Source organism: Cupressus sempervirens, chromosome 9 (assembly GCF_028749045.1).
Source record: "Cupressus sempervirens isolate cs-2001-9-10 chromosome 9, ASM2874904v1, whole genome shotgun sequence".
In the NCBI taxonomy this organism is placed as follows: domain Eukaryota; kingdom Viridiplantae; phylum Streptophyta; class Pinopsida; order Cupressales; family Cupressaceae; genus Cupressus; species Cupressus sempervirens.
The window spans coordinates 77,944,509-77,972,234 of NC_143126.1; the positions used below are offsets into that span (position 1 = coordinate 77,944,509).

General features: G+C 36.5%; 1 protein-coding gene across 1 annotated transcript in view; it reads right to left on the minus strand.

The window, feature by feature from the left end:
• Positions 1-27,726, minus strand: part of LOC149537701 (lysophospholipid acyltransferase LPEAT2-like) — a 136,358-nt gene that overhangs the window by 53,383 nt on the left and 55,249 nt on the right. The window contains exons 7-8 of the mRNA XM_089799076.1: positions 14,431-14,526; positions 8,871-8,915 (exon numbers count right to left, since the gene is read on the minus strand). Coding sequence (XP_089655202.1) covers positions 8,871-8,915; positions 14,431-14,526 — 141 coding nt within the window. The remainder of the gene's footprint in view (positions 1-8,870; positions 8,916-14,430; positions 14,527-27,726) is intronic.

Genomic DNA, 27,726 nt, shown 5'->3' on the forward strand with positions numbered 1-27,726 from the left:
GTCCCATATATTTCCATAGCTGATCATAAACTGCAGAATATGTTAGGTGGTGCTATAAAATTCACACATTGTAATATTTAAATATGGTGAGTGATAATAGGGTCATGGAACTTATTCCTAGCTTTGCAACTTCTTTACAAGCATTAAAACAAAAGATTAAAATTGTGAGTAACTAAACGCCAAGGTGCAGCACATGAAAAATAATGACTTGGAGTAAAGAGGTATATAGAAGACAAATCAAGAGGAACGAAAAGAAATCAGAAGATATAATTATTTATGTTTACTTTATTAAGTATGAATTAAAAATTCAGCAAACTTGAGGACAGAACACCCCCGAGATAAAAAAAAACAAATTCAACGACGAAGTAGAAAACTATTGAATTCTTTTGAAAAGTTAGAGGATGAAAACCCCTACCTTTGGCTGAAATATTTTAAGACATCAGTACAAAAGAGATAGCTCAAAATTGTAAGCAGGATTGCAGCAGAGACTGAAGAATAAGTTTTATATTTTCAAAATTATATTATAGGTTTTAAATTTGCAATACATACAAAAATTATGGTTAAATTAATAAATTAAATTAATTACACAAGCCTTATTCTGAGTGTGGTATATTTATTTAAGGACAAATTAAGGAAACTCTAGAATGGAGCTTCATCCCCTTTTTCTTAAGTAAAAGTTTCCTTCCAAATGGCTTGTTCATATGATTTTTGAAGCTTGGCATGATAATCGATATAAGGAAAATGTTCATAATATTTGTGATTGTTTTAATCTCATAAAATATCTACATGTGCATAGTTCTTCCATTCCTAAAATCCCCTAGGCAATAATTGATGAGATCACAGGGTTTGTCAAATGGTAATCAACATGTGCATAGCATTTCCATTTCTGAAATCCCCTAGGCAATAATTGATGACTAATCAATTATTTTTGTTTGACCCCTTGGGCCACCACATGAGCTCCCATGATAATTATGATCTAGAGTGTCGGGATTCGGAACTTTTTAGTCTAAGTACAATTTAAAGTACATCTACATTCACTACAAGAGTGCAAATGACAAGTTTGACTTTTTTGAGTATATGAGTAGGAGGTGATATGTAGGTAGGAGGAACCCCAAAGATATGGCATTTGATCTCCTCAAATGAAGCCTGAGGCAATATACTTTATTGATAAAAAAAAAAGTCGTCCACGATTTGCAAGATTGCTTATCTTCAATTATAGGCACTACAATTGAAACAAAAAGGAATCAACCCAACCTCAAAGCATCAAAGTTGTAGACTATGGGAAGGAACTTGAAGATGAAAATGTTGAAGAAATGTGTCAAATCTCAAGAACAAAATTCACCCAAGAGTGTAGACCAAGCAATGGCTATTGACTATCACAACACCCACAAAAGTGATTATATCAACATTAGGTCTTCCAGCCATTTCGACTCAAGATTAAAAGGTTGTTGCAATGGTTTTAAACTTTTATGTAGTGTCTTTACACCTAGTCTCAATGCCTAAGGTTTCCTCATTGGCACCCACCTTGCCTATTACAACACAATACCAGTTGTTAGTAAGACCCAATACACCTCTTCCTTTGTCTTTTGTTCCTTAGTTTTTCTCGACTTCAATTCCCATAATCGTTCATTCAAATTCTATTCCAGTCCATTCGTCAAATCCAATCTCATTCATGTTTCCTCTAAACTCTAGTCCTTTTGTAGTCTAAGTCTCAGACATTCCTTTGTCAACTTGATGTAAGGTTCAAGACTCAACAGGGATTTTCACTTCCTATTCAAAGCACCATAAGGGTGAAGCAGAGTTGCCCTCTTTCCCCCACTCTCTTTGGCATATACATTGATGAGTTGGAGTCCTTCCTTCAGGATATCATACCCACCAAGGATGGTTGCTACTTACACCAGGTCCTAATATCCATTTTGCTCTTTACTGATGATGTGGTTCTTTGGCCTTTCCCTCTGAGAGGCTTGAGCGGATTCTCAATAGTTTAGCCTCCTCCGATGTGGGATAGTTAGTTGTGAACCTGGGCAAGACCTGAGTGATGGTCTTCAACTGTTTGAGGACCTCTCACCTCCACTTCCACTTTCAGGGTCATGAGGTTGAGATCACTTCTTCCTACACTTATTTGGGTGTCGAGTTCTTCGAGCCTCGTTTCAGTTTGAGACCTGCCTGCTATGCAACCCTGGATTAACAAGGGCTTGGGTTCACTCGCTATGCTTGAGCAACAGTGCTTCAAACACCAATTCTAGGATATGACGACCAAGATGTCCCTCCTAGACTCCTTAATTAGACCGATTGTTCTCTATGATTCTATTGTTTGCAAGCTCTCTCTCTTAAAGTCCAACTGGACTTTGGTAGAGGGAGTTTGACTAGGCCTCGATGGAGAAAGTCCAGATCCTCATGCTCCGGCATATCCTCAGGTGTCATAGATCCACTCCCATAGTATTATTTTGGCCCAGTTTGGTGCTCATCCCTTCAAACTAGGGACCATTTTTTATCTGGTCTGGTTTATTCATCGACTATGAGAATACACAAACTCCTCAAAGAGCCGTGACAAATACTGCTACTTAGCTTATTGTGTAATACCCCTCCTTTGCCATAATTATAGATTTCATTGTGCAAGTCCTATCGAGTTTTCTATGAACTTGTCAGCTCTTAGGAACCTTTGAAATGCAATATCTGGATATATAGAGTAGTTAATTTATATCGGTTAGTGGTGATTGTGTACTTGCAATTATGATGCTTTAATTGCTCTCTATTAGCTAATGAAATTACCTTCATGATGATGTCATATGATGTGTCTTCGAAAGATGTTTATTATATCCTCATGCTAATGAGATGCTCATGTTAGAATATGATATTATTTATATTCCGAATTTATTATTATACTTACCCCATATTTGCATGTGTATGGTGTGTGTGTTTGTTTTACATTTCTATTTGACGTGTTTAATGTGGTTGAGAGAGGAAGTCGTAGTCACCTACTAGTTTGGATCTACAAGATGCACCACTCCCCGCCATTGTCTGTTTAGTTTAGATATATATGCACATGTACATGCTCATCTTTTATACAACTTTGCAGATACTAGGTGTCGACTTCCCTGAATTGTCAAGATGAGTGTGCCCTAACTCAATGGTAAGAATGGGGAGATAATGTTCGGGTCCAATCCCAGCCATAGCCTAATTACCCATAAGTCTATCTTTGCAAGTGTAGTTTGATTTTAACTTCTGGTCAATTTTGTTCATGTTGATTTTATGTGATTATTGCTATGTGATTTATTTGGAAAATGGTTTAAGTATGATGCTTGGATTAATCATTGATATTGGATTTATTAAATATTATTTGATTTAAAAATGAAAATATTAAAATATGAGGATATTTAGTTAATTGGAAATTAATTAAATATGTGCTTCTATTTAAAAGATTTAATTTAAAAGTCTAATTTGTAAAATTAGATCAAACAATTAAAAGATTAAAGATTTAATATTATTTTATTATAGTTATTTCATTAATAATAAATAAATTAGAGTTGCATTTAAATAATGGGCTTTAATTATTATTAATTAAAATAATAAATTGTGCTTTTAAAAGTGCTTTGAACAAATTATTAAGTGGAGAAAAGAAAATAAAAAGAATATTTTAATTAAAAAGGCTTTAAGTGTGCATGAAAGAATTAATCAATTAAAATATTTATATTTTAATAAAGCAATTATTTTTTACAAAATTGAGCAATAGAAACCCTAGTTAGGGTTATGACTCTTTATTAGAGGATTCGTATTTCATTTTCCGACATAGGATTTGGGAGAGAAAATTTGGAATTGAAAAAAAAATGTTGAAAGTTTCAGAGAGTTTGGATTTGCATGCATTCACCAGATTGTCTAGAATTTCAGCTATCAGATTGAGGTAGGGTTGAGAACCCATTTGTAGAAATTATTTTACAAAATTTGTCTACTTCGCATTTGCTACATTGCTGAAATTTATCTGTTCAAATTTATCGAATGAAATCTTGGGAACAATTCGGGTTTGCAATTTAGAAATAGAATTTGAAACATGTATTGTTTGGGAAACTTTGTAAGAAGTAAACAATAGAATCATGCTGCTGAAATTTGTATTTAGAAATCTAGATCTGAGAAATGAGTTGAAAATTCACATTGAAATTTAGAGAACTTGGAAAACTATGATTTTTATATTCATCTCAAAACTCTTTTTAATATGAGAATTTCCACAGCAGAAAATCGGAGGAAAACAAATACATTCAAGATAGAGAACATAGTATATTAGGCTCACATATTTTCAGAAGATCAAAGGCATGTGAAAATACTAATTTTCGGATCTTTAAAAAAAATTATTATTATTAAATTTGGAAAAAAAAAATTATAATTATTTAAAAAATTAAAAGATATATTATTAATTTATTTTGAAAACTAAATAAATAAATACCACTTGTTTCTTATAAGTGGATTTTTAATATCAATACTTTTTAGAACTCTTAGTTGGATATAAGTAATTATATATTTATTAATGCAAGGGGAGTTACAAGTTAATAAATAAATATTTGTGATTTAGTTATATTTTAAGAGACATTATAGTGGAGTTTACTATATAATCATCTAGTTATGAACATTTGATATTATGAGAGAAATTATAAATAACTTAAGTAATAATTTTAAGTTAGAGTTATCTCTAGTTGCATTATGAATTAAAGGAAAGGTAAATATTAATATTGGACTTAAATAGAAGTCAAATTAATATTTTAGAAATGAAATTGATATTAATATTTAATCTAATAATATACATTTATGATATTAATTAACTAATTTATGATTTAAGATTATTTAAAATAACAACATGATAATATTGCATGATATTATATATGCACAATCCTAAATACTTATTCATTTTAATAAGTATATTAGCATAAGAAATTATGTAAACATGTATATTGTTAAACACATCCTTATGGCTCAATCTAAACATAGAAAATGATGGAATTAAATATGGCTGAAAACTGTGTGTTTCTTATGTTTTGTTTAAAGTCTTGTGATTTTTATTTCATGATGGTTTTATGTGACTTGTATAGTTGGCCAAACTAGGATGTGCACCAGAGGCATTTGAAATTTATTTTATGATGATTATTTGACTAGATGTCATGACGTATTTTATGATTCGAGATTTATTTGGATGAGCATTTATGATGACTTGAGTCTTTAAGACCAATGCATTTTGAGTTGTCTATCATGGAACCGAATTTGATTATCAGTGCTTTTGTGGTATGGGACACAATTTTGGTTTGTGAGTTTTTGGGAGGGTACTCTAGGTGCATTCTATGGGAGTGGCTTGCAATGGGGGGGGCCAAAGTGGCTACCAAGATAACTCATTGTAAGTTGTGTAATAATATAGTAATTGAAATCTTTAGATTCACATTAAAAAGACATGTTTAGAGATATTGCCTCACCTATGCCTTGAGTGCTTCTCTAGGCTAAGGATGGGAATAGGATGATACCTAACGAGAGGTATGACTAGTTCCTTGTCTTTACAAGAGGGTATTCTGAATCAACATAGAGTCACTAGGGGGCCTGAGTCTAGAGAGACTGATAGGATAACCTTAGAGCTGGCTCATGTGAAGACACTCCCTAGTATGTAGCCTGAGTCTCCTTCATGGTTTTTATATTTTCCTGTGGTTGTGTACTTGTTGGATGTATTTATTGTCAGTTAATACTCAGTGTTGGATCTTATTTATTGTGGCTGGTGGACTTTTATTGATGACAACTATTTCTTTGTTGGTTATTATTCTTTTGACACTTGGCATTTGATTTGGAAGTGGTTGTCTTTCAATGTTGTATTCCTTTGTTTGAATACTTGATTTGGACTTGGTATCCGTTGTTGACTTAGATATGTGGTGTTGGAATTGATCGATTGTCTTTTTGACTTTGATTATCTTTCTTTATCAATAGTTTGTGTACCCTTAAGGTAGATTTGGCTAATAGGATCCCTTGCGTAGGATTGATTTTTATGACTTGATATCCGTATGTGGATCGTACATTATCTCCCTTGCACGATGAGAATGGGAGCCTAATTAGGTGAACACGCAGTCGAGAGGTAGTGACTTCTTACCATTTGTGTCCCCTTCAGATTGATAGATGTTGGATGTTCGTTGATGCAATTGTATCTTTATCATTCTTGTTCTTATCATAGAGACTTCTATTTATTTCATGTATCGATGTATCATGTATCTTGTATTTTGAGATCTTACGGGATGTTGCATTATATAATGATGTACTTGTATTTATTATTACATACCTTGTGACGTGAAGTGGATGGTGTATATTGGATGTACTTTATCATATCAGTTGTTCTTATGTATGTGTGTATGAGATTATGTATTTGTTTATTCATTTTATGACTATGGACATTGTACTTGAGACTTAAACATATTAATAGAACTTCTTCAACGTGACTCAATGCAAAGGAACCCTTGAGAAATGAAATCTGCATTGTAATTGCATATGTGTGATTGATGTGTATGTATTTATTGTTTCTGCATTGTTACCTAGTCAGTCTATCAATTGTGTAGGTTTTGTGGATGTTGTAGGAGTTTTTAATTGTGTCTACATGGGGATTGAAGGATGTTGATTTCCTCGTCCTACCCTTTTTCCGTGTTGTGGGAGAACTTGGTTGTGGATTACACTCAACCACCATCTAGGTGTCATTTTCCCTCTCACAGGTCCATTGTGGTGGTCTTGCTCTATGAATCTTATGTCTCCAATTGATGTCATCTTGCTTGTGCAATTGTGAGGTTATTGTTTCCTTGCTTGTGGGGGGACTACATGGTCCTCTAACTTCATTTTCTCTAAAATTATAGGAAAGGCAAATTTCTCTATTGTGGGAGGACGCTTCTTTCTATGGGGGAATTTTCTATGCACATGGGTACCTAACATTGCCTCATTTTTCCTGAACGATCATTATCAACTCACCCACCTAAGCTATGCTTGAGGAGGGGTGTTAGTGAAGGTTTTTATTTTCCCTCAATTAATAAGGTGTTTAGGCGTATAAAACCTAGAAGGGAGGGGCATTTACTATTTTTAGACTGCTTCGTCAGCAACTTCTTCCAATGTTTATATAAATTCATTACTTAGCTTGTATTGTTCTTATCCATTACTTTGCATATATTTTGATGCTCGGTATTGTGACTACTTGGTGATGCTTTATAAGAGTATGGATCTAGTATAAGGAAGCTATTCAAAAAGGAAAAAATAATATGGCAGTAGAATATATGTAGAGATGGGATATAGTTATTTTGTGATGGAAAATGATACACATAAATGCAGTAACTTGTTATTTGAAGCCTGTTCTATTTTAAATTGATAGACAAAGTGATTGTGAAGATACAAAGAAGGTTTATAAGTCACTAAAAGGTTTGAACCAAATCCAATAGTTTTGGATTGAAAATGGCAAAACGACCATTTGGAATGTCAACAGCTAAATATGACAAGGCACGAGTTAGAAAATTTTGGTTATTGATGTTGGTGACTTGTGGAGCACAAACTCTAGAGCTACAACTTGCTGTTTGAATATTGAGTCAGGAAGCAAGTTGAAGTTGAAAGAAATTGGAGCTGTTTTGAGTCTTGAAAACATTCGGTCTAAAATGAGGAACAAGTTGTCCAAAAGTTGGGAAATTTATCTACATTCATAACAATTTGAAAAGGTATGTCAATAAATCAACAAAAGTTTCAAAATCTTATGACATCTGGTGACCTATGGATCACAAACTCCAGAGCTACAACAATTTTCTGCTTAAATATTGATTCAGGAAGCAAGTTGATGTTGAGAGAAATTAGAGTTGTTTTGACCACATTCTTTCGAAACGAGGATTGTCCAAATGTTGGGAAATCGTGTCTACATAACAATTTTAAAAGGTAAGTGAATAATCTACAGAAGTCTTAACATCTTAATAACAACAACCAATTCTAAAAGAAATAGCAATGTCAATTGCAAATGAGCCTATCTTTGTCCAGATGAATTATATAGTGCAGATTGTAATGCTGATGTTACATCATCTCAGCCAAGCGCTCTTAATGACTTGGATCTTTTTGAGGTTCTACAATCTTGACTCTTGATTCTTCTTTTTTATAAAAAAACTTCACTACCATGATTTCATATGTTTCTTCTGGTTTACTTTGATAAACTTATCATGGCTTTTAAATATTTCATCTTTTTATAAAGATCTCAGACCTATTTACCAAAGTTAAACTATTTTGTTAATGTTTTGGATATATTAAATTTTTAAAATCAAAGTGAATCAATTTTTTTTTAAATCTTTTTCCCTTTAACAAACTTCATTCAAATTGTATTATTGCCAAACACAAACCTAAACCCTATGACATAGGCTAAAAGTAAACTATCCATGGATGAGATCATAAAATATGAAATATGTTTAGTAGTTATTCCAATGGCAGTAAGCATCTAATATCTATAATGCATTCACAATTCCATCAGTAATCATAAGAATCACCATCTTTGAGAGAACAAATCTCATTATGTCTAAAAACATGATATAATCATATATGTAATCTATAGAGAGTCAAAAATGACAGAAGTCCGTAAATTATTGAAAAATAGCAATAAGTTAAATCATGAAAAAAACCAGCAATAAAAGTCCAGTGTCTCTATTGGCCTAAAAAGGACCTTTGTGGAATTCCCAATGAACTTTAAATTGGACGTCTTTTAGAACAATGCAAACCATTTGCAAAAGTTACATGTTTCTAGCAATGGAGTTTGACAGCTATTTCTTATTTCTGAAAAGGGTTTGAGAAACAATTTGAAGGAAAGCAACACAATGAGATTGAAGAAAAAGGAATTAAAAAAAGCTCACCCTTTCCATTTTAGCCATCTCAACTAGATAAGAAGAAGGTGATGCCTGCAATTATCACATCGGAGTTTAGAAATAAACCACGAAAAAAAGAAGTTATGAGATTCTTAATATTTATCTACTATCCATCAACTGTCAAGGAATAAAACTAATAATAGTACACCTTCATGCACTGCAACAAACCACAATTCAACTTACAAAATCCTCTACTGCTACATTGCATGAACTACGTGACAGTAATTTTCATTAGTAGACAATCAACAAAAGAAACTATATAGTAAACCAATCCTTGACCTCTTCTTACCACAGTGGTACTGTTCAATAAACACACACACACATATCCAGCTCTACATTATAGTTCCGCCATTCACAGGGCTTTGGGAGTTCAAACCCAACCCATCCATAATTTTCTGTAAAATGGATCCCTTTTATCTGATTACTCCTTGAAACCAAACTTTGACAGTGCATCCAAAGGCAACCCCAGTCTTTTGGGAGATGGGTCTGTAAATAAGGACACGCAAGGTAAAACTAAATTGGGGATGACAATGAGGCCAAGGTTAAGGCCTGCTATCAGTGTATCAAATATTATTAATTTATTATTGAGAATATCCAATAATCATCCAAATAAAAGCAACACAGAACTGAATGCTGGAGAATATTCTACTAGAGATATGTCATCTAATAAATGCCAGCATTGTTTTTGTAAAGTTAATTTAGCAGTCGATCAACTTAACAAATTTGCCATCAACAAGCCCATCAATATGTTTATTTGAGATGATTCCAGCTCATGACATGACTCAGAAATAGTTTGGAATAACTAAGTTAAATTCTTAATAATCTCCACATGCTTAATTAGAGTTTGCATTCATGACTACATTATATTTAGCTTGCATGAGAACACCCTGATCATATTGTTTTGAATGAGACGGTGAAAGTTTGGCTATATTGTTTGGAAACTTAACAAATTTGCCATCAACAATCCCATCAATATGTTTATTTGAGATGATTCCAGCTCATGACATGACTCAGAAATAGTTTGGAATAACTAAGTTAAATTCTTAATAATCTCCACATGCTTAATTAGAGTTTGCATTCATGACTACATTATATTTAGCTTGCATGAGAACACCCTGATCATATTGTTTTGAATGAGACGGCGAAAGTTTGGCTATATAGTTTGGAAACTTAACAAATTTGCCATCAACAAGCCCATCAATATGTTTATTTGAGATGATTCCAGCTCATGACATGACTCAGAAATAGTTTGGAATAACTAAGTTAAATTCTTAACGATCTCCACATGCTTAATTAGAGTTTGCATTCATGACTACATTATATTTAGCTTGCATGAGAACACCCTGATCATATTGTTTTGAATGAGACGGCGAAAGTTTGGCTATATTGTTTGGAAACTTGAGGATTTAGTTAATGCCTTGGACTTGATGTTCCTCCATCGTTTATCCAGTCAATGACTTTTTATGTGATTGACACTCATGGTGGGTGTCAATCTTCAACCTAGAGACAGAAACTGGGTTTCTCTGGAAATATATCAACAATTGGGTTGAAAAAAGTGTTCCACTAGCATTTTAATGCAATCATTGGTACAATGATTGCTTGACGAGTGATTTGGCTAGGGTTACCTCTTATTTTCACCATATTACCTCACAGCTGCAATTTTATGTTTTGAGATAATGAGAATCTGACGCAGTCATCACAACACTTGAATTGATGACTCATAGTATAGGTCATCAGGGCTGTGTACCCATAAAAATGTGTAAATAATTGGAAGATCTTTTTTTGAGGCCTTGGAGAAATTGGAAAGGGGGGAAGTACATGTGTCATGGCATGGGCATTTCAAGTTGGGTCTAGGCTTTGTGAGAATAAGAGATCTCATTCAGGTTCCTGAGAGGCAAGTTTCCTTGCCCAACATGCCAGAAATCAAAGCAGCCCCCAAGCTTCTCATCCCAAAGACTGAATTTCAGTCAATGGTTCAGGTTGGTGATCCTGGCCAAACCTCATCTTCCTCTCCTGTGATAAGCCTGACATGATTGATGCTACTTAATCGTAGGTTGGGAATTCAAAGATAATAAACTGGTTTCCTGAATATTGTACTTTTGTGCTGATGGAACAATGGTTATATCTTAATGTAGTGAACCATTTTTTCAGTTATTGGAGACAGCTTCAGTTTCTGTGCTAGGCTGATACACCTGTACGTAATAGTCTATAGTTTGAAGGTTAGAAACCTATAATAGATTACAACCATAATCTCATAGAGAGCTCTCCATCAGTAACTTTGGCTTTTGTAAGTTTATAAGGGGGGGAGACTACCCAAATTTGATTGGACAAAATAAAAACTCCATATTGTAGCAGTCATTTCCCTTCCACTTCACATTTTGTAAGGTACAATTGCTCTGAAAAAGATTGTAAGCCAATGACAAACTCTCACTTTCTGATTTTGTATAGGAATGTCATTATGATCTGAAATAAGAATGAATCCACCAACCCTTTGCTCAATTGGTGGAAGAAAAACTCATTTGCTAACAAATACAAAGCATAAATTTGATATTTCTTTCCATTTACTAAGTCTGATATTAAAAGTTCAACGAAGCTAATTGTAAACACACCATTTGAAAAGTTCCATAGCACATAGTGGTGATATATCCACCAACACATTTTATACACAATCACAGTTTACAAAACAATTAGGAAGGATTCCAAATGATTACTAAGAACAGGAATACCTTTTAGCCAATCACTTATGTTCTTACAGATCTTTGAAAAGACACAACTCCTAATTTGCTAGCCTGCTCAACTTGCTCACAATGGGTACCAACCTACACTATGCTATAGTCTCATAGCTGGATTTGGAAGATGTCAGCTGCACAAAATTCAAATGATAAAAAAGACAGCTGAACTGGAGTCTCTACTGCAACTAACTGCCAATGTTCACTATGTTGGACTTGGTAGTACGTTACATGGAAGTTTGTCAACCAATAACTGATCTATTCCCTGCTAGTACCTAGGCTTTCCTCTCATAGGCTCACACTGCAGAATATTATACCTGGGTTGCACAAGGCTATTGACATCAACATCTAAGGGTGGGATGAATATAACAGACACTTTCATTTATTATCTAAATTTTGCACCAGCAAAATTTCAACCACTTTAGCTGATGCTTTTATCAATACCTATGTTTTGTAAGAGACTCTTATCATCCTTTCTCTTGTTTTCTACAGCTAAGAGTGTCTTGGACCTTTTCAAAATCCGTGCAAATACTTAATTTCTAAGAAACTCTATCATCCTTAGTCTTTCTTTCGACAGCATAGACTACTCACCACATATTTCAGTATTCTAGTGTGAATTAGAGTGTAAATACACAACTTTTTGCCTTGATAAAAAATTAATGAAAATGGCAAGTGTCATGAAGGTCTAAATGGTTTGAAAGCTCTTCATTTGGACTTGGTGATGTGGTCTCTGCCCCTTGATCCTGCCCTGTATTGCAATAGGGAATGCATGCCAAGTACTACCCCTAGACTCTACAGTACCACTACACCCGCACATGAGGGGCGACACCACCAAACTCATTTGAATTATTCTATAGTTGTATTCTCCATTAAAAAATTTCCAAAGTTTAAGAATACACTGAGCTGTTCAGGTTTTGCCAAATCAAAATAGTTTGATCTACCAAGTCTGAGTAAGTAAATTATGGTTGAAACTTCAAAGTGCACAAGTCCCTTCAAAACAGGGAATATATAACAAGGAACCCTTGTGTGCCTAGGATGTAGGATACCTTGCCCAAGCATGTGCCAAGTGCATCTCAAAACCCTCCCAAGAGACATCTGGCAAGGGAACAAAACCCTCCAAACCATTTGTTTACAGGAATTGACCTAGCATATATATTCAAATCAAATCACATCTGAATATGAATACTTTGTAGTTGAGAGAACCCAAGAAACATAGGGAAAATCCCAAAATGATATTATTTGTAAGGCAATGTGGATTTACAAGGTATTGGATGCACCAAAAGTCTTGATAATCTGGAAGGATGAATTTTGGAAAGCAAGTCCCTGAGTTGATGTATTACTATCAAGTCATCAACTATCACCCTTCACTCTAGAACTAGAATCACTTAGAGGTGGTTGTGTGCTTTGCGGCCTCCCTTGTGATTATTGTCAATGCAAAAGAGTGAAAGGTCTGAGAAGACATGTCTATTCATGGAAATAGTCAACAAGGTGATGATTAGATATTAAAGTATTCAACATATTGAAAAATGTCATTAAAAAATATTCAACTACCAGAATCCAAAAGCTCCAATTAATTTTTGAAAATGGAAAAATGTCCAATCAGATACGTTTGTCCAGTCATCCATTTGTGAGTGAAAATCTGTAAAACACTGCAACTTAATATCCATAAATTTTTGTGTTTGTCCTGACCACAAGTATCTTCTACCAAAGAAAGTGCATCTTATTGACACAACATACTATAACAATTAAGTAATGCTTAGGTTTCATGGGTTTTGGTACACGTGTATGTAGATCACATCCTTGTTAAAGGGTATAAATTCCTAGCTTCAAGTTGGTTGTTGTTCTACACAAGGTACATCACTGTAAGAACTGAATAAATCAATTTCATCTCAAACTGAAACATATCTTTGCAAGTTAGTAGTGATATTATTTGATACAGTCCATAATGATGTTGCTTGAAAACTTCTGGATTAACCATGTAATTTTTATTGAATAAACATTTCAGATCATACTCCATGATCCATCATCAGGATAGATCATCATAATACTAGAGAAATGCGGGCTTCTCTCTATGTCAAATTTTATCATATCCTAGACTCTCTATAATGGCATTCTCTCTAAAAAATACTGCCATCTTTTTGTAGCAATGCCAAACACATAAGTAATAGTTGATGTGTATCAATGACTAATGCAAAGCCATAACTGTTTACAACTCTATAGTACATAATGACATCCCTACATAATGATAGTTGATGTGCATTGAGGATAAAGGAAAATTAGTTAGTGTCTACAATTCCAAGGGGAAAATGTTACATAATATCTACAGATTCTTATCTAATATTACCATACTAAATGAGCATGTGAGTATAACTTTTTTGAATTTTTGAATTTCTTTGTTGATTTCTTTATTGAGTCATATACCTAAATGGTATGATGTTGGAGACTTTTAATGTAGAAGCATAAATTTGCTAGGACTTGTTAAAATTAATTACACTCTCAGGCCATGAGTAGAGATTCATTCCTATTGTATATTGAAAAGAATCTCCTTTTTTTCATCCTTCAATGAGATACAAAAAGCTTTAAATGGCATTTCATAAATATTGGTAAAAAATAATTGTCCTAAGACAGGAAATTAATAGAAAACATTCAAATTTCAATTCAAATGGACACAATATTATATTCAAATTTCAGTGTAATATTACCATATTAATATTTGTAGTTTTTCAATGATAATATATAAAAAAAAAAAATTGAATTTACAAAATTTGAAAGTTTGAATTAGATATTTCCTTAAATTCGAAACGCTAACATTTTCTTACCAATCCTATTTGTGATGCTCTAGAAGCAAGAATAAGATCCCCATGTGAATGTTCTGATTGTACAACATTTATTACCTTTGCCATTGAGTAACCAACCTGCATTATTACAAATAAATTAGTATTACATAAAGGGCTCAAAATTAGGAATTCTGTCATAGGAGCATACACTTAGAGATGAATAGAATAGATTCGGCATTCATCCAATTTGATATATGCCTGATTCCCAAAAGATTCAAGCTTAACGAAAAGAAATATGCAAAAGCATCCTAGATTAATCTACAAAGATAGAGTAACAAGCCACCCAATCTGCTCAAATGTGAAGCAGAGTGATGACGTATTAAATAGAACTTAGAGTTAAACAAGAATAGAAAACAGAATAAGACAGCCAAGAGAGATACAAGTTAAACCAACATAGCTTGGTTAAATGCTTTTAGGAAAAACAACCTCAAAATCAACCAACCATTCTATTAACAGTAAACAATATGTATTAATATCCCGGGGTGTCAACTGGTTGGTCAAGCCAATGTAAGATGCAGATGATCGATGCAGGTTCAAACCACGTCCAGACAAAAGGTCTGATTTACCCAACCACACCCTGGGTGGGTCCCCTATGGATTATCATGTGGCTGTGAGGATTGGTCTCACCTTGCCTGGACAGTGTTGAAGGCCAAGTTGGGATATTTTCTAAAAACCCTTGAAGAAATCTCAGGAATTTTAAACAAATAATTTCATACAATGCATTTCAGATTTCATCAACAAAACCCCAGAAAATAACTGATCAAAATGAGTCTGAAACTATTATTACAATCATTCTCAAACAACAATACATTTTAAGAAATCATATTTCATTGAAGCTCTTCAACAAAAGACCAAGAAATCCAATACTAGATACAATCACTACAACAAGATTGGATAATAGAAAAGATGAACCTGGAATACAATGTGAAACACTTGCGCAATGTCTCCAGCTGAAAATGGGTTTCCATCCACTGCCCAAATTTGAGGATTTTTGATGTAGTGCACGGCAACAGAATCCCCAAAGGAGATGTCCTAGCCCCTAGTAAATAACCACATAGCGGAATATAAACACTAACACAAACATTTAGATCCAAAACAACACCAATTCTCATAATAGAATCATAAGATTTACATCCAACATGCTCGGCTGTAACACCTTCCAGGTTACGGCCAAATACATAAGCAATTACACTAAAAGTTCTGCAAGACCTCGCAAGATCCAACCTCTAGCTAGTCTAGACTCATAATCTCATAGAAAACCCCAAGAAAAATCTAAACTTGTGCTCGCAAGCCACCAAGCAACCTTCTAGTTTCCCAAGCCACACTTAACAAGTAGCTCTGCTAAAGTTCACTCCTCTCAGCTACTCCACATTGAACTCCATACTGAACTGAATGACTCTAGACTTCACAAGGCCCTCTACTTATACTAAACCACGCCATAAGTTGGCCTAGCAAGTTATATTAAATAACACTCACATGAATAAACCCTCAAGCCACAAGTTGTCTTGGCAACAAACATTAAATACATGAAATAACTAAATACTTAGGACAAGCCCCAAATTTACAATGCATAACTAACTCATTACAACATAAGAGTATGTGCCCTTAGGCATAGGTCCACATGCCATCCAACGATCCAAACCCAAGAGCGCACACACTAACTCCCCCTAATTGAAGCTCGCGGAAATAATCTCCAAGGCCTGCTAGTAAATCAGGAACATGCTAGTAGTAGCCACCAAAACGACTCTTATCTCCAACATAGTTACTCCAATCATTACGCGCACTTAGGACAAGGTTCCCCTATATGCCTTAAACACATCTCCAACTACACAAACCATAGATCCACAAAATTCGAGTGTGATGCTCCTACATCAAACTCCCCAAGTAGATAGAAAAGTATGTCCCATACTTTCATGCCAAAGAAATGTCTACAACCAACTTTATCCTCACCAAAGGCTTCCACTTCATCTCAGACAAAAGAACAAATCTGTACATCAACCATCTTTGCTTCATCCATTCAAGCATAAGAATCAAAAGAATCTTAACAACCCAATCAGCATGCTCACTCCCTAGAATAAACTGAACATAATGCTTCATCAACAATTCCTACAACTGATCACAACCAGCAATAGCAACATCCTCAAACATGAAATCCATTTCAACAACATCATGTAACTCCAGAACCAAATCAGCAACATGTAAGCTCAAATCCACAATACGAGCAACATGTAAATCGTCAGCCATGTCAATCACTAGCAAATCAACAACATCCACATCCACATCCACATCCACATTAATAGTAGCATGTAGATCCTCAACAACATCAGCAACAAGTGAATCCACATCAACAGCATGTAAATCCAGCTCTATATAAGTAGCAACGCCCATATCATCAACATGAAAATCATCAATTTTAGCAGCAACATGTGAATCCAAAGCCACATTCACATTAGCAGCAATATGGAAATCGAAATCAGCCATATCAGCAATAACTTGTACATCCTCAAACATTGTAAGAATCCAAACTCCAATAATACAACAATATGATTTTAAAAATCCAATAAATTATGAAAATTTGAAAGAAAGCAATTCTGGAGTCATATCATTTTTCAAATACATACACGTTTTACATACTATTGATCTTGCACGAATAACTACTGGATAAATTCATACATTCATATTCAGGGTCTGTGTCGTTAAAAACAATATTGACTTCACAAACACAATACAAAATAAGATAAATAAGAACCTGTGTATGTTGTCCGGCAAAAAGGGTAGTTAGACAGTTACCGGTGTGGACACGGCTGTGTCGTTTCATTGGCACCGTTTCGGACATTATAAATGTTGTAAACACTTATGTATTTTGGCATCATTATCATTGTATGAAATTTCATTGTTGTGTACGGAAAGCATTTGATAATGAATAGTATTTTTCATTGACTATATGTTTTTTTCCTGTTCACCTACGGGCTGAACATTTGGCGCCGTTGCTAGTTCGAATTCGAAAGTAGTATGGAAGGACGAAGATAAATGGGATGAACAGTACAAGACAACTGGAAGACGAATGACAATGGAAAAACAAGAATTTTTGAAGGAGAGTACGGGGCAGCAAAGAACTTTCACATTTTGTATCGCATAGGTCTGGAAACTTTTGTATGGAGAGAAGCCGCGGAGAACAGGGTTACAACAGACAATGTGTGGGATGATATGCACGCGAGCCCAACCACCATGTTGGGTTTAGAGTCATGGTAGCTAATGGTGACAAATTATTATGCACTCGGAAGATATCTAAGCTTCACATCAAGTTTGAAGATGGCTATGAGTTGGAGGATGAATTCTATGTAGTAGACATGGGAGACTATGATGTCATCCTCGGCATGACATGGATGGCCTCGCTAGTTGAGTTCACACTCAACCTAGCAAAACTAGAGATGAGATTCTAGCATAAGGGAAAAATTGTTGTACTCAGAGGACTTTCAGATGGGAGTTGTAGAGTAGTCTCCCTAAGGAGAATGCAAAGACTTTTTTGGCATAATGACATCGAGTGGGCAGTAGAGGGGTTTATCATGTCAACCCCACAGGAGCCACAGGTAAAGAGTCATCCACCGGATATTCAGGAGATACTTGACAGGCATGCCAAAATATTTGGCAATATTCCACATGGGGTTCCTCCTGATAGGGGAATAGATGATGTTATTGAGCTTGAGGAGGGAGCCAAACCAGTCATGATTACCCCCTTTCGTCATCCTAGGAAATACAAGGATGAGATAGAGAAGGCAATTAAGGAGCTATTGGAGATAGGGCACATTAGGTCTAGCAAAAGCCCTTTTGCTTCAGCAGTAGTTTCTAGTGAAGAATAAGGATGGGACGATGCGCATGTGCATTGATTACAGGGCACTAAATAAAAATAAATAAAAATAGGTATTCCATTCCTAGGATTGATGAGTTGCATGGTGCACGCTTCTTCACCAAAATCGATTTACGATTCCGATACCACCAGATCGAGATGAGAGTAGAGGACATCGAGAAGACAGCCTTCCGATGTCACTATGGTCACTTCGAGTTTATGGTTATGCCATTTGGGCTAACCAATGCACCTGCCACATTTCAAAGTTGTATGAACCAAGTGTTTAGGGGGCAATCGAGGAGGTTCGCCATGGTCTTCTTTATTGACAACTTGGTCTTCAACAAGACCTGGGAGGAGCACTTGCAACATTTGGAGGAGATGTTATCTTGGGCATATTTGGCATGACTGAGCTCCTTTACATTGGGCATATCATTAGTGCCACTGGTGTTCAGGTTGATCCTGAAAAGACTAGAGCTATTGTGGATTGGCCTACTCCCACAAACCTCACACAGCTTAAGGGGTTCTTTGGTTTATGTGGTTTTTACAGGAGGTTCGTTAGTGGATTCTCATAGACTGTCGCACCTTTGACAAATCTTACCAAGAAAGGACCCTTCACATGGACAGAGGCAACGTAGAGATGTTTTGACCACTTCAAATAGGTGATGTCATCTTGTCCAGTTCTAGCTCTACCTGATTTCACAAAGCCATTTGAGCTTCAATGTGATGCTTCAGGAGACGGGATAGGAGCAGTATTGATACAGGACAAACATCCCATTGCATTCGAGAGTAGGAAGCTTTGAGGAATTGAGAGGAGTTATTCTATCTACGACAGAGAAATGTTGGCCATAATGCATGCATTGGCCAAATTCCGATCATATTTGGTACGTGGGTGTTTTGTGATCAAAACAGATCACAATAGTATTAAATACTTCATGAGCCAGCGTGATCTTAATGATCGGCAATAGAAATGGGTTACTAAATTGCAGGCTTATGACTTTGATATAGAGTTTGTCAAAGGTAAGAAAAATGTAGTGGCTAATGCTTTATCTCAGAGATCCCACTTATGTGCTCTCGCAAAGGTTCCAAAAGATTGAAGAGATCAAATTGTAGTAGAGTATGCAGGACATGATTGGGCTTCTAGGAAAATTACGGGCACCATTCAAGATGACAAGTATGCAGTGTTGGATGGGTTGATCAGATTTCAAGACAGGGTTTATTTGATCCCTACATCACAGTTTAGAGAGGAGATTTTGAGGGCATTTCATGATGCACCTACACCTGGGCATCTAGGGGTCTTCAAGACCTATAGGCAGATTCAAGAGCGGTTCTCATGGAGAGGGCTCAAGGATGATGTTCAGAGGTATGTCAGGGATTGTGCAGTTTGTCAGCAGAATAAGGGAAAGCACACGTTTCTTGCGATATGTCAGGGATGTGCAGTTTGTCAACAGAATAAGGGAGAGCACACATTTCCTGCAAGTTTACTACAGCCCTTGCCCATTCCAAACAGGAAATGGGAAAGTATTTCTATGGACTTCATCAGTAGTTTACCATGAGTGCAGGGAAGAGATTGTATCTATGTGGTGGTAGACAGATTAACAAAGTTCGCTCACTTCTTTGCTATTCCTTCTACTTATACAGTAGCACAAGTTGCAGATTTATTCTTCGAAGAGGTTTTTAGGTTGCATGGGAGACCAAAATTTATTGTTACTGACAGGGATAGCAAGTTCATGAGCGCCTTTTGGCAGGAGTTGTTCAGGACAACTAGTACGAGTTACCACCCTCAGACAAATGGGCAGACGGAAATAGTAAATAGATGGATGGAAGGATATTTGCAGAACTATGTGACTACGCAGCAGAGAGCATGGGTCAAGTGGTTATACGTAGGGGAGTATTCTTACAATGCCACATATCACATGACCATCAGGATGACTCCAATTATGGCATTGTATGGGTATGAAGCACCTAGCTTCATGGATTTAGTTTTGGGAATAGCCGAGTGCCCAAAGCCAAAGACTTGTTGCAAGATAGTCAGGATATCTTGAGAGCACTCAAGGAAAACATACAATAGGCGCAAAATCAGCAAAGTTGTATGTTGATCAGCATAGGGTAGAGCGCAGTTTTGAGGTAGGGGATATGGTGTATTTGAGGCTACAGCCATATAGGCAGTCATTGCTCAAGACGAGCGGAGCAAAGAAGTTGAAACCTAGATTTTATGGTCCATACAAGGTGATTTGCAGAGTGGGAGAAGTCACCTATGAGCTTGAGCTTCTAGAGGGTAGTCGGGTGCACAATGTATTTCATGTGTTGAGGCTTAAGAAAGCCATTGGTCAGAGTGTAGTTCCTTCTACAGATTTACCCCCTTTGGATGAGGAGGTCAAGCTCGTGTTAGTACCTAAGGCTATTTCGGACACCTGAGAGAGAAAACTCAGAACAACGATCGTGAAGGAGTATTTGGTTAGATGGAAAGACCTGCCGAAGGAGGATGCTACATGGGAGAGTGAGCAGGTTATCCAGCAGGTTGTACTGAGATTGCTTGAGGACAAACAATTTCAAGGCGGACGAACTGTAATGTCCCCACTTTAGCAATCGACCAAGTGTGTGCGCGTTAGCCTAGTTCTACATGGTCTCGAGGGCTATCAAAGGGTTTAAAGGGATCTTAGAGTGTTTTGGCCTAGTCATCTCCAGTTTGGGCCAAAACAAAGTTGATTTACTTAGTCTTAGGCATACTTACTGTTTTTAATAAGTCAACAGGACATAGGGGAGACTAGTTTTGGTGATTGAATTCGATACAACTTGGCGAGAGCTTTCCAACGAGCTATCACTCATGCTATTCGAAGTCTGATAGCTAATATATTTTAATACCTAAAGCATTATTAAAATAACATTTAATTTAATTGTAAAATATTAAAGTGTTACTTTAATATTAAATTTTATGGGAATGTGTGCAAATCAAAAAGGGGCGCCTAAGGGAGGCATAAGTGATTATTTTAACATGTTTTATATCGTACATCTTTTATCCCACATTGCTCATGTGAGTTGAATCGACTCATGGAGAAAGAATAAAAGGGAGCATTAGTGGCTTCATTCGGCAAGTTGAATATGAGAAGAAAATTAATGTGTGAGTTGCAAATTCGTTCTTGGCATTAGAGGACATCTATCCTCTCTTGTGACATTCTAGACGTCATTCCCTTGGGGTTTGGCCTTTGAAATTCATTGCTATCAGCTTCATTAACAGGCAAATTGGGCGCATTTCCAGCTACAAGCAGATTGGGTGTTTGCTCATATCAATTCCACTTCTTGTCTGATGCTTATGCCATTCTAAAGGGATGATTTTATGAGGATCTTGCATTGATTGAGGAGAGATTTTACTATAGCGCAGCACTATTCATGTTAATGTAGCAGCAAGTTGGGAAGTCATTACTGGAACATTATGGTACAATGCTGGAGTAAGTAGTGAGTTGAAAAGTCTGCTATTTATTTGATTTTATTAGATAAAAATAATATTATTTCAGCAGTTCAATCTTCACTTTGCATATTATTGTAAATTCCTTCTTGTTCATGTTTTGTGATTTCAACTCTATGCAAAGACATAAAAAACAAACAAGCATTTTACTTTTGGAGCCATAAAAGGGTTTAAACATTTTATGGAGAAATAAAGAGTTGGATGCAAATTATTTAACTAAATTCCTATCAGTAGTTGGTTTAGTTTTTGGGCATTTTTAGGGTGTCCATCACATCAAACCATCTCTCTGGGGGAATATCCAGTGGTATGTTTTCAAAAACCCTCTTGCGCTTATCAAGCACTGGCTAAATGTCAACATGACGTTGATGTCCTAAACCTAATGAAATCTTAGAGGAAATGAAACAATGCGCTGCCCACTCCATGTCATCATGCCTCGTAATAGCCTTCATCCTGTGAGCTGAAATCAATTTGGGTTCACCCTCTGGCATGGCCTTTAGAATCACTTGTCAGCCATCCTATAAGAATTCTAGCTGCATCTTATCACGAACAACTGTGTACCTTCCGACAATCTGTAATCACTGCCTACCCAACATTACATCTAACCCATCAAAGTCAACTACATAAAAATGTGCCTCTAAGAGATAGTCACCAAAGTGAATTGAGAGCTCTAGCACTTTCCCTGTGCACCTTAATCTATCACCTCTTGCTACCCTAACTTCGAACTTGGGTATATCATCAACCTGTAACCTTCTCTTTCATACCGTGTGTGCTTATGAAATTATGGGATGCACCTATATCCAAAAGGCACACAATACGCTGCCCTTTAACTACACCCTTCAAGTGAAAGGGGTGACCCATGGGATCGCTAGTAAGAGAAGCTATGATAGGAGACTATCCCAGAGTGGATTCCTTCTTCCTTTCTTTAGAAGGTTGCACCTCGCTGCCATCAATGTCATTGCCCCCTTGTTGCTTATCCTCTTCTTCCGAGAGAACCTTGACATAATGTATTTTACCTTTGCCAAGGCATCTGTGATCCGGTGTCCATGGCTCCTTACAAGTGAAGCATAGCTTCTTCTTCCTAAGTTCATTCCATGTCTCAAAGTCCAACCTGAGAGGGGAAGTCTTATGTTGATTCTTGTTCTTCTGGAACGAAGTAGACCCCTTATAAGGTTTCTTAGGAGGTTGTAGTATCAAAGCAAGTGAATTCAGATCATGAGCGATCTTAATAGCATTATCCAAAGTGCCTAGTTTAAGGACCTTGACCAAACCTCTAAATCTGTCCTATAAACCTTCTGTGAACAACATTACCTTACATTATTTCATCATATCCGGAATCATAACCGAGATCTGTTGAAACTCGTCAATGAAGTCATCTAAAGATCCACCCTGTCGCAACTATGTCAAATCTTTGTAGTAGACCTCAATGTCCTTTCTGTCAAAACGAGTGATTAGCTTAGAGCTGAAAGTCTCATAAGATGTAATGAGACCATGATCCTAGGTGACGAGTCCATGGTGCCACCAATCATGTGCTGCTCCCTCTAAATGCATCGTGGCAAATCTAATGGCTTCTATTTTCGACATGGGTTTGACGGTCAAGAACGTGTCTAACTTGTGGATCCAAGCCCTAGTAGATGTCTTGTTGGTGCCATCAAAATTGGGTAGAGATAACTTGTTCATGGCATGCTTCAAGTCTCTATTTGGTGCCCTAGGCCTCTTGTCCTTCTGTGTCCTTTCTGACTCCCTTTTTCTATTCATGTATTGAATAAAGGTCAAATTTTGTTTAATCTAATCAGGGAACAAATCCCATTCATTGTACATAGCCATAACATTATCCAGAAGTAAGCTTGGTGCCGTGGGTTGTGCTACCTCTTCCTCGGCATCAGTGGCATGTCAGTGTTCTATGTGGGGGCCCTAGCAGCTCGGGGTGATCCTACCACACTACCACCTCCACTGTGATGACTCGATGCTCTCCTGTGAGTCGAAGCTAGTTGCTGCATAGCACCTATAAGCTGTTGAAGTGCAATAGTGATATTATTCTATCCATCTCTAATAGCCCGCAAAGTTTCCCGTTCCTGTTCATTCCCATCATGTATCATTTGAATGATCTGTACCTATTCAACTTGTTCACCCTATTCAATCTATTCAACATGTTCAACCTATATGCTTCTCCCAAAGGTTAGATCCTCATCAACTGAATAACTGTCCTCAAATATCAATCTGGTCTGAAGATCTTGCCTGTTCAGGTCAGATGTGACTAAAATTATATTGTTTCCTATTCATGCCTATCTGACATTTTTCCTGTTTAAACTAGCCTACAACTTCAATAATTTACCCACAAGTTGACAAGTCTTGTGGCTCTGATAACACTGTAAGAATCTGAACTCCAGTAATACAGCAATATGATTTTAAAAATCCAATAAATTATGAAAACTTGAAAGAAAGCAATTCTGGAGTCATATCATTCTCCAAATACATTAGACCAAATACGTTTTACATACTATTGATCTTGCAGGAATAACTACAGGATAAATTCATACATTCATATTCAAGGTCTGTATTGTTAAAAACAATATTGACTTCACGAACACAATACAAAAATAAGATAAAATAAGAACATGGTTGTGATCGCTGGTGGATTGGCTGTCTATACGACTTCCCTTGTTCTGCTCTTTACTGGACTTGAATTCTGAAACTCCCAGCTTTGAATGCTACTCCTACACTCCCATCTACTATAGGAATTAATAATTGGAGTTGCTCGACTGGACTATGGCTTTCTTGTTTCCCTACGGCATACTCCACTCACCCTCGATATGTGCAAGGCTGATGGATAACGATTGTGTTGCCTAATGTCGCTCTGCTATCTGTTATCACAGAGTCGGACCCTCCAGCATTTGGTGACGGATAGCAAAGACCTGGGCTTATCTCCCAACCGGTATGGAGGTAACTCGTGCCTCACACTACTTTCCACTCCCACACTATAAGCCACAACAGTATATCGTTGTCCTCCTTCCCAATCACCCGACCACCTCTAGTCTATAGTGCATATACAAGAACTAGAGTTTACCTTGGCCCTGTCCTCTTTCACATACTTCTCCCTTTCTCCTATATCGTGATTCATTGATTCTATGGTTTTTCCCTTGTTATTGTAAACTAAAACTTCAAATATTCCTCACTGCTAACCGAAGGGAAGTGAACTGAGACAAAACGCTATACTGCACTTTCCGTACCTAAACTTGTGTGCACACTCCAAAGAGAAACTAGGGCTACGTCCACTCACCCAAACTTCTTAAGGGGTTTTGTCCTTAAGAATGCCAATCACATTTAAGCAACCGATTTCATATTCAATATATTGATATATTTTCATGGTGCTAATCCCAATGAAACTCCTTGCTTATATAACCTCGATATGAGGGGAAATACAAAGATAAAAGTCATTTTCGTCTTTTAGTCACTTAAGTTACTTTTGTTATAGACTTCAAGTCATAAAATGACTTTATAAAATAAAGTGACTTAACTATAGAAAGCTCCACAACATAAATATCTCCCCAACAAAACCAAATAGAATCCTGTGACTAGTTGGCATCCTCCAATTAATGCCGTTAGCCTATCTGGATAGAAAGATAGACCAACAAGGCGCTAGTAGGCCTAGCGCGGAGAAGGTGACATTACAATCCTCTTAGCAACAACATATGAATTCAGATTCATATCAACAACCATATGAATATCCTCATCCATATGGAAGTTCTCATAATCGACAATCTCATTGCTCCCAACAAGATGCTCTACAATTTCCATGCTAGACAAAATCAATTGATCATGAAAACTAATCTCCTTTCCAGTCTCAGCAAGGTTAGGAACCTCTTTGGTAAGCTCAAGTATCTGAACAACAACCACAAGTTGCTTTGCAGGTTTCATATTAGACTCCACAAATTGATCAACAAAACGAACCACACATATCTTCTTTAGCTTTAGCGAAGTCATCCTTTACCTCGTCCTTAATAGCAAAGTGTCTTCTTCTCTGAACAATCCTGCTAACAGGCCATACAACTTCCTTCCTGATCAATAGACTCCAACTCAAACCAAGCTTCAATATCCTCTCAACAATTTCAATCCAAGATGGATTCCTCTCAAAGTGCAACTACCTCACATCAGTGATCTGATTGCAAGACTCTAGCTGCCACCCACTCGACGGTCTGCTTTCCATCTTCACAACCTACCTCAACTCGACAATCTATTCACGCAAGGAAAACTCCATTTTCTCACATCAAGGTTTCTTTACAACCAAAAGATCCATTTGCAAGTCCTTTGCAATTGCAAGTTAGAACTTCCATCTACCACCTCACAACAAAGATATCTACGACTCCAAGAAGAAGAATCCACCACAAGATCAACCAACACAAGGTCAACCAACTCTATTACTACTTGATGTAGTGCAATGCAGGAGAATCCCCAAAAGAAATATCCTAGCCCCCTGTAAATAACCACATAGCAGAATATAAACAATTACACAGAAATTTAGATCCAAAACAAAACCAATTCTCATAATAGAATCATAAGGTTTACATCTAACATGCTCTGTTGTAAAGCCTTTCGAGTTACAACCAAATACATAAGCAATTACAATAATAATTTTGCACGACCTCGCAAGATCCAACCTCTAGCTAGCCCAAACTCACAATCTCATAGAAAACCCCAAGAAGAATCTAGCTCACAAGCCACCAAGCAACCTTCTAGTTTCCCAAGCTTTGCTAAACTTTGCTCCTCTTAGCTACTCCATACTAAATTGAATGACTCTAGATTTCACAAGACCCTCTACTTAAACTAAACCACGACATAGGTCGGCCTAGCAAGTTACATTAAATAAACCCTCAAGCCACAAGTCGTCTTGGCAACAAACATTAAATACATGAAATAACTAAATACTTAGGACAAGCCCCAAGTTTACTATGCATAACTAACTCATATGACACATAAGAGTACGCGCACTTAGGCATAGGTCCATGTGCCATCCAACGATCCAAATCCAAGAGCGCACACACTAACTCCGTTTGATCAAAGTTCACGAAAACAATCTCCAAGGCCTACCACTAAATCAAGAACATGCTACTAGTAGCCACCAAAATGGCTCTAACTCCAACACAATTGCTCCAATCATTACGCACACTAAGAACAAGGTTTCCCAATATGCCTCAAATACATCCCTAACTGTGCAAATCATAGGTCCACCAAATCTGAGCTCAATGCTCCTGCATTAGTTTCCGTCCTACCACCTACTGAAAGTTAAAACTTTTGAAAATAATTCTCTAAGAAAGAGTGAAATCAAAATCACTCAAACCAAGTAGATCCAAAATAAGCTTCATCTTCCCTTTTATTTATTTACAAACAAGTGACTCTTCACATTCCCATTTCCATTTCCTTATTTCCTTTATAAAATAATACTTTTTCCACTAGGGAAATAAAGTGCCCATAATAATAAGCTGATAATTAATAATGTGAACTTATTTTATAAAGTCATTTTATTAATTAATCAATTAAATCTTCAGGCATTAAAATCTCCAATCATATGGACTCAGATATGCATGTGATAGCTCGTCGAAAAGCTCTTGAAGAGACGCTCCTAGTCCAACCTTCAAATGCCAAGAATGTTGAGCCTGCTGACTTTCTTAAAATAGTGTCTGGAAACCTCACTTAAACAATTCTGATTGGCTCGCAACTGAAATTGTCTAGGCCAAAAATTGCTCTGGCCACAAAGAATGGCGTTATGCCCGGGAGGTTGATCCCAACACTTTGGGAAGGTACGATGACACTCACCTAGATGAGGTTACAACCCCTTTACTCAAGCCTTTTCCCTTGGTGGTCCTTTGTGATCTTTGGATTTTACCTTGTGTCATTTTGTTGCTATTCTTTTGGGAAATGAGTCCTAGAAACTTAGGCCATTTTGGATCATGGTTTGTCTCCTAGCTTGGGG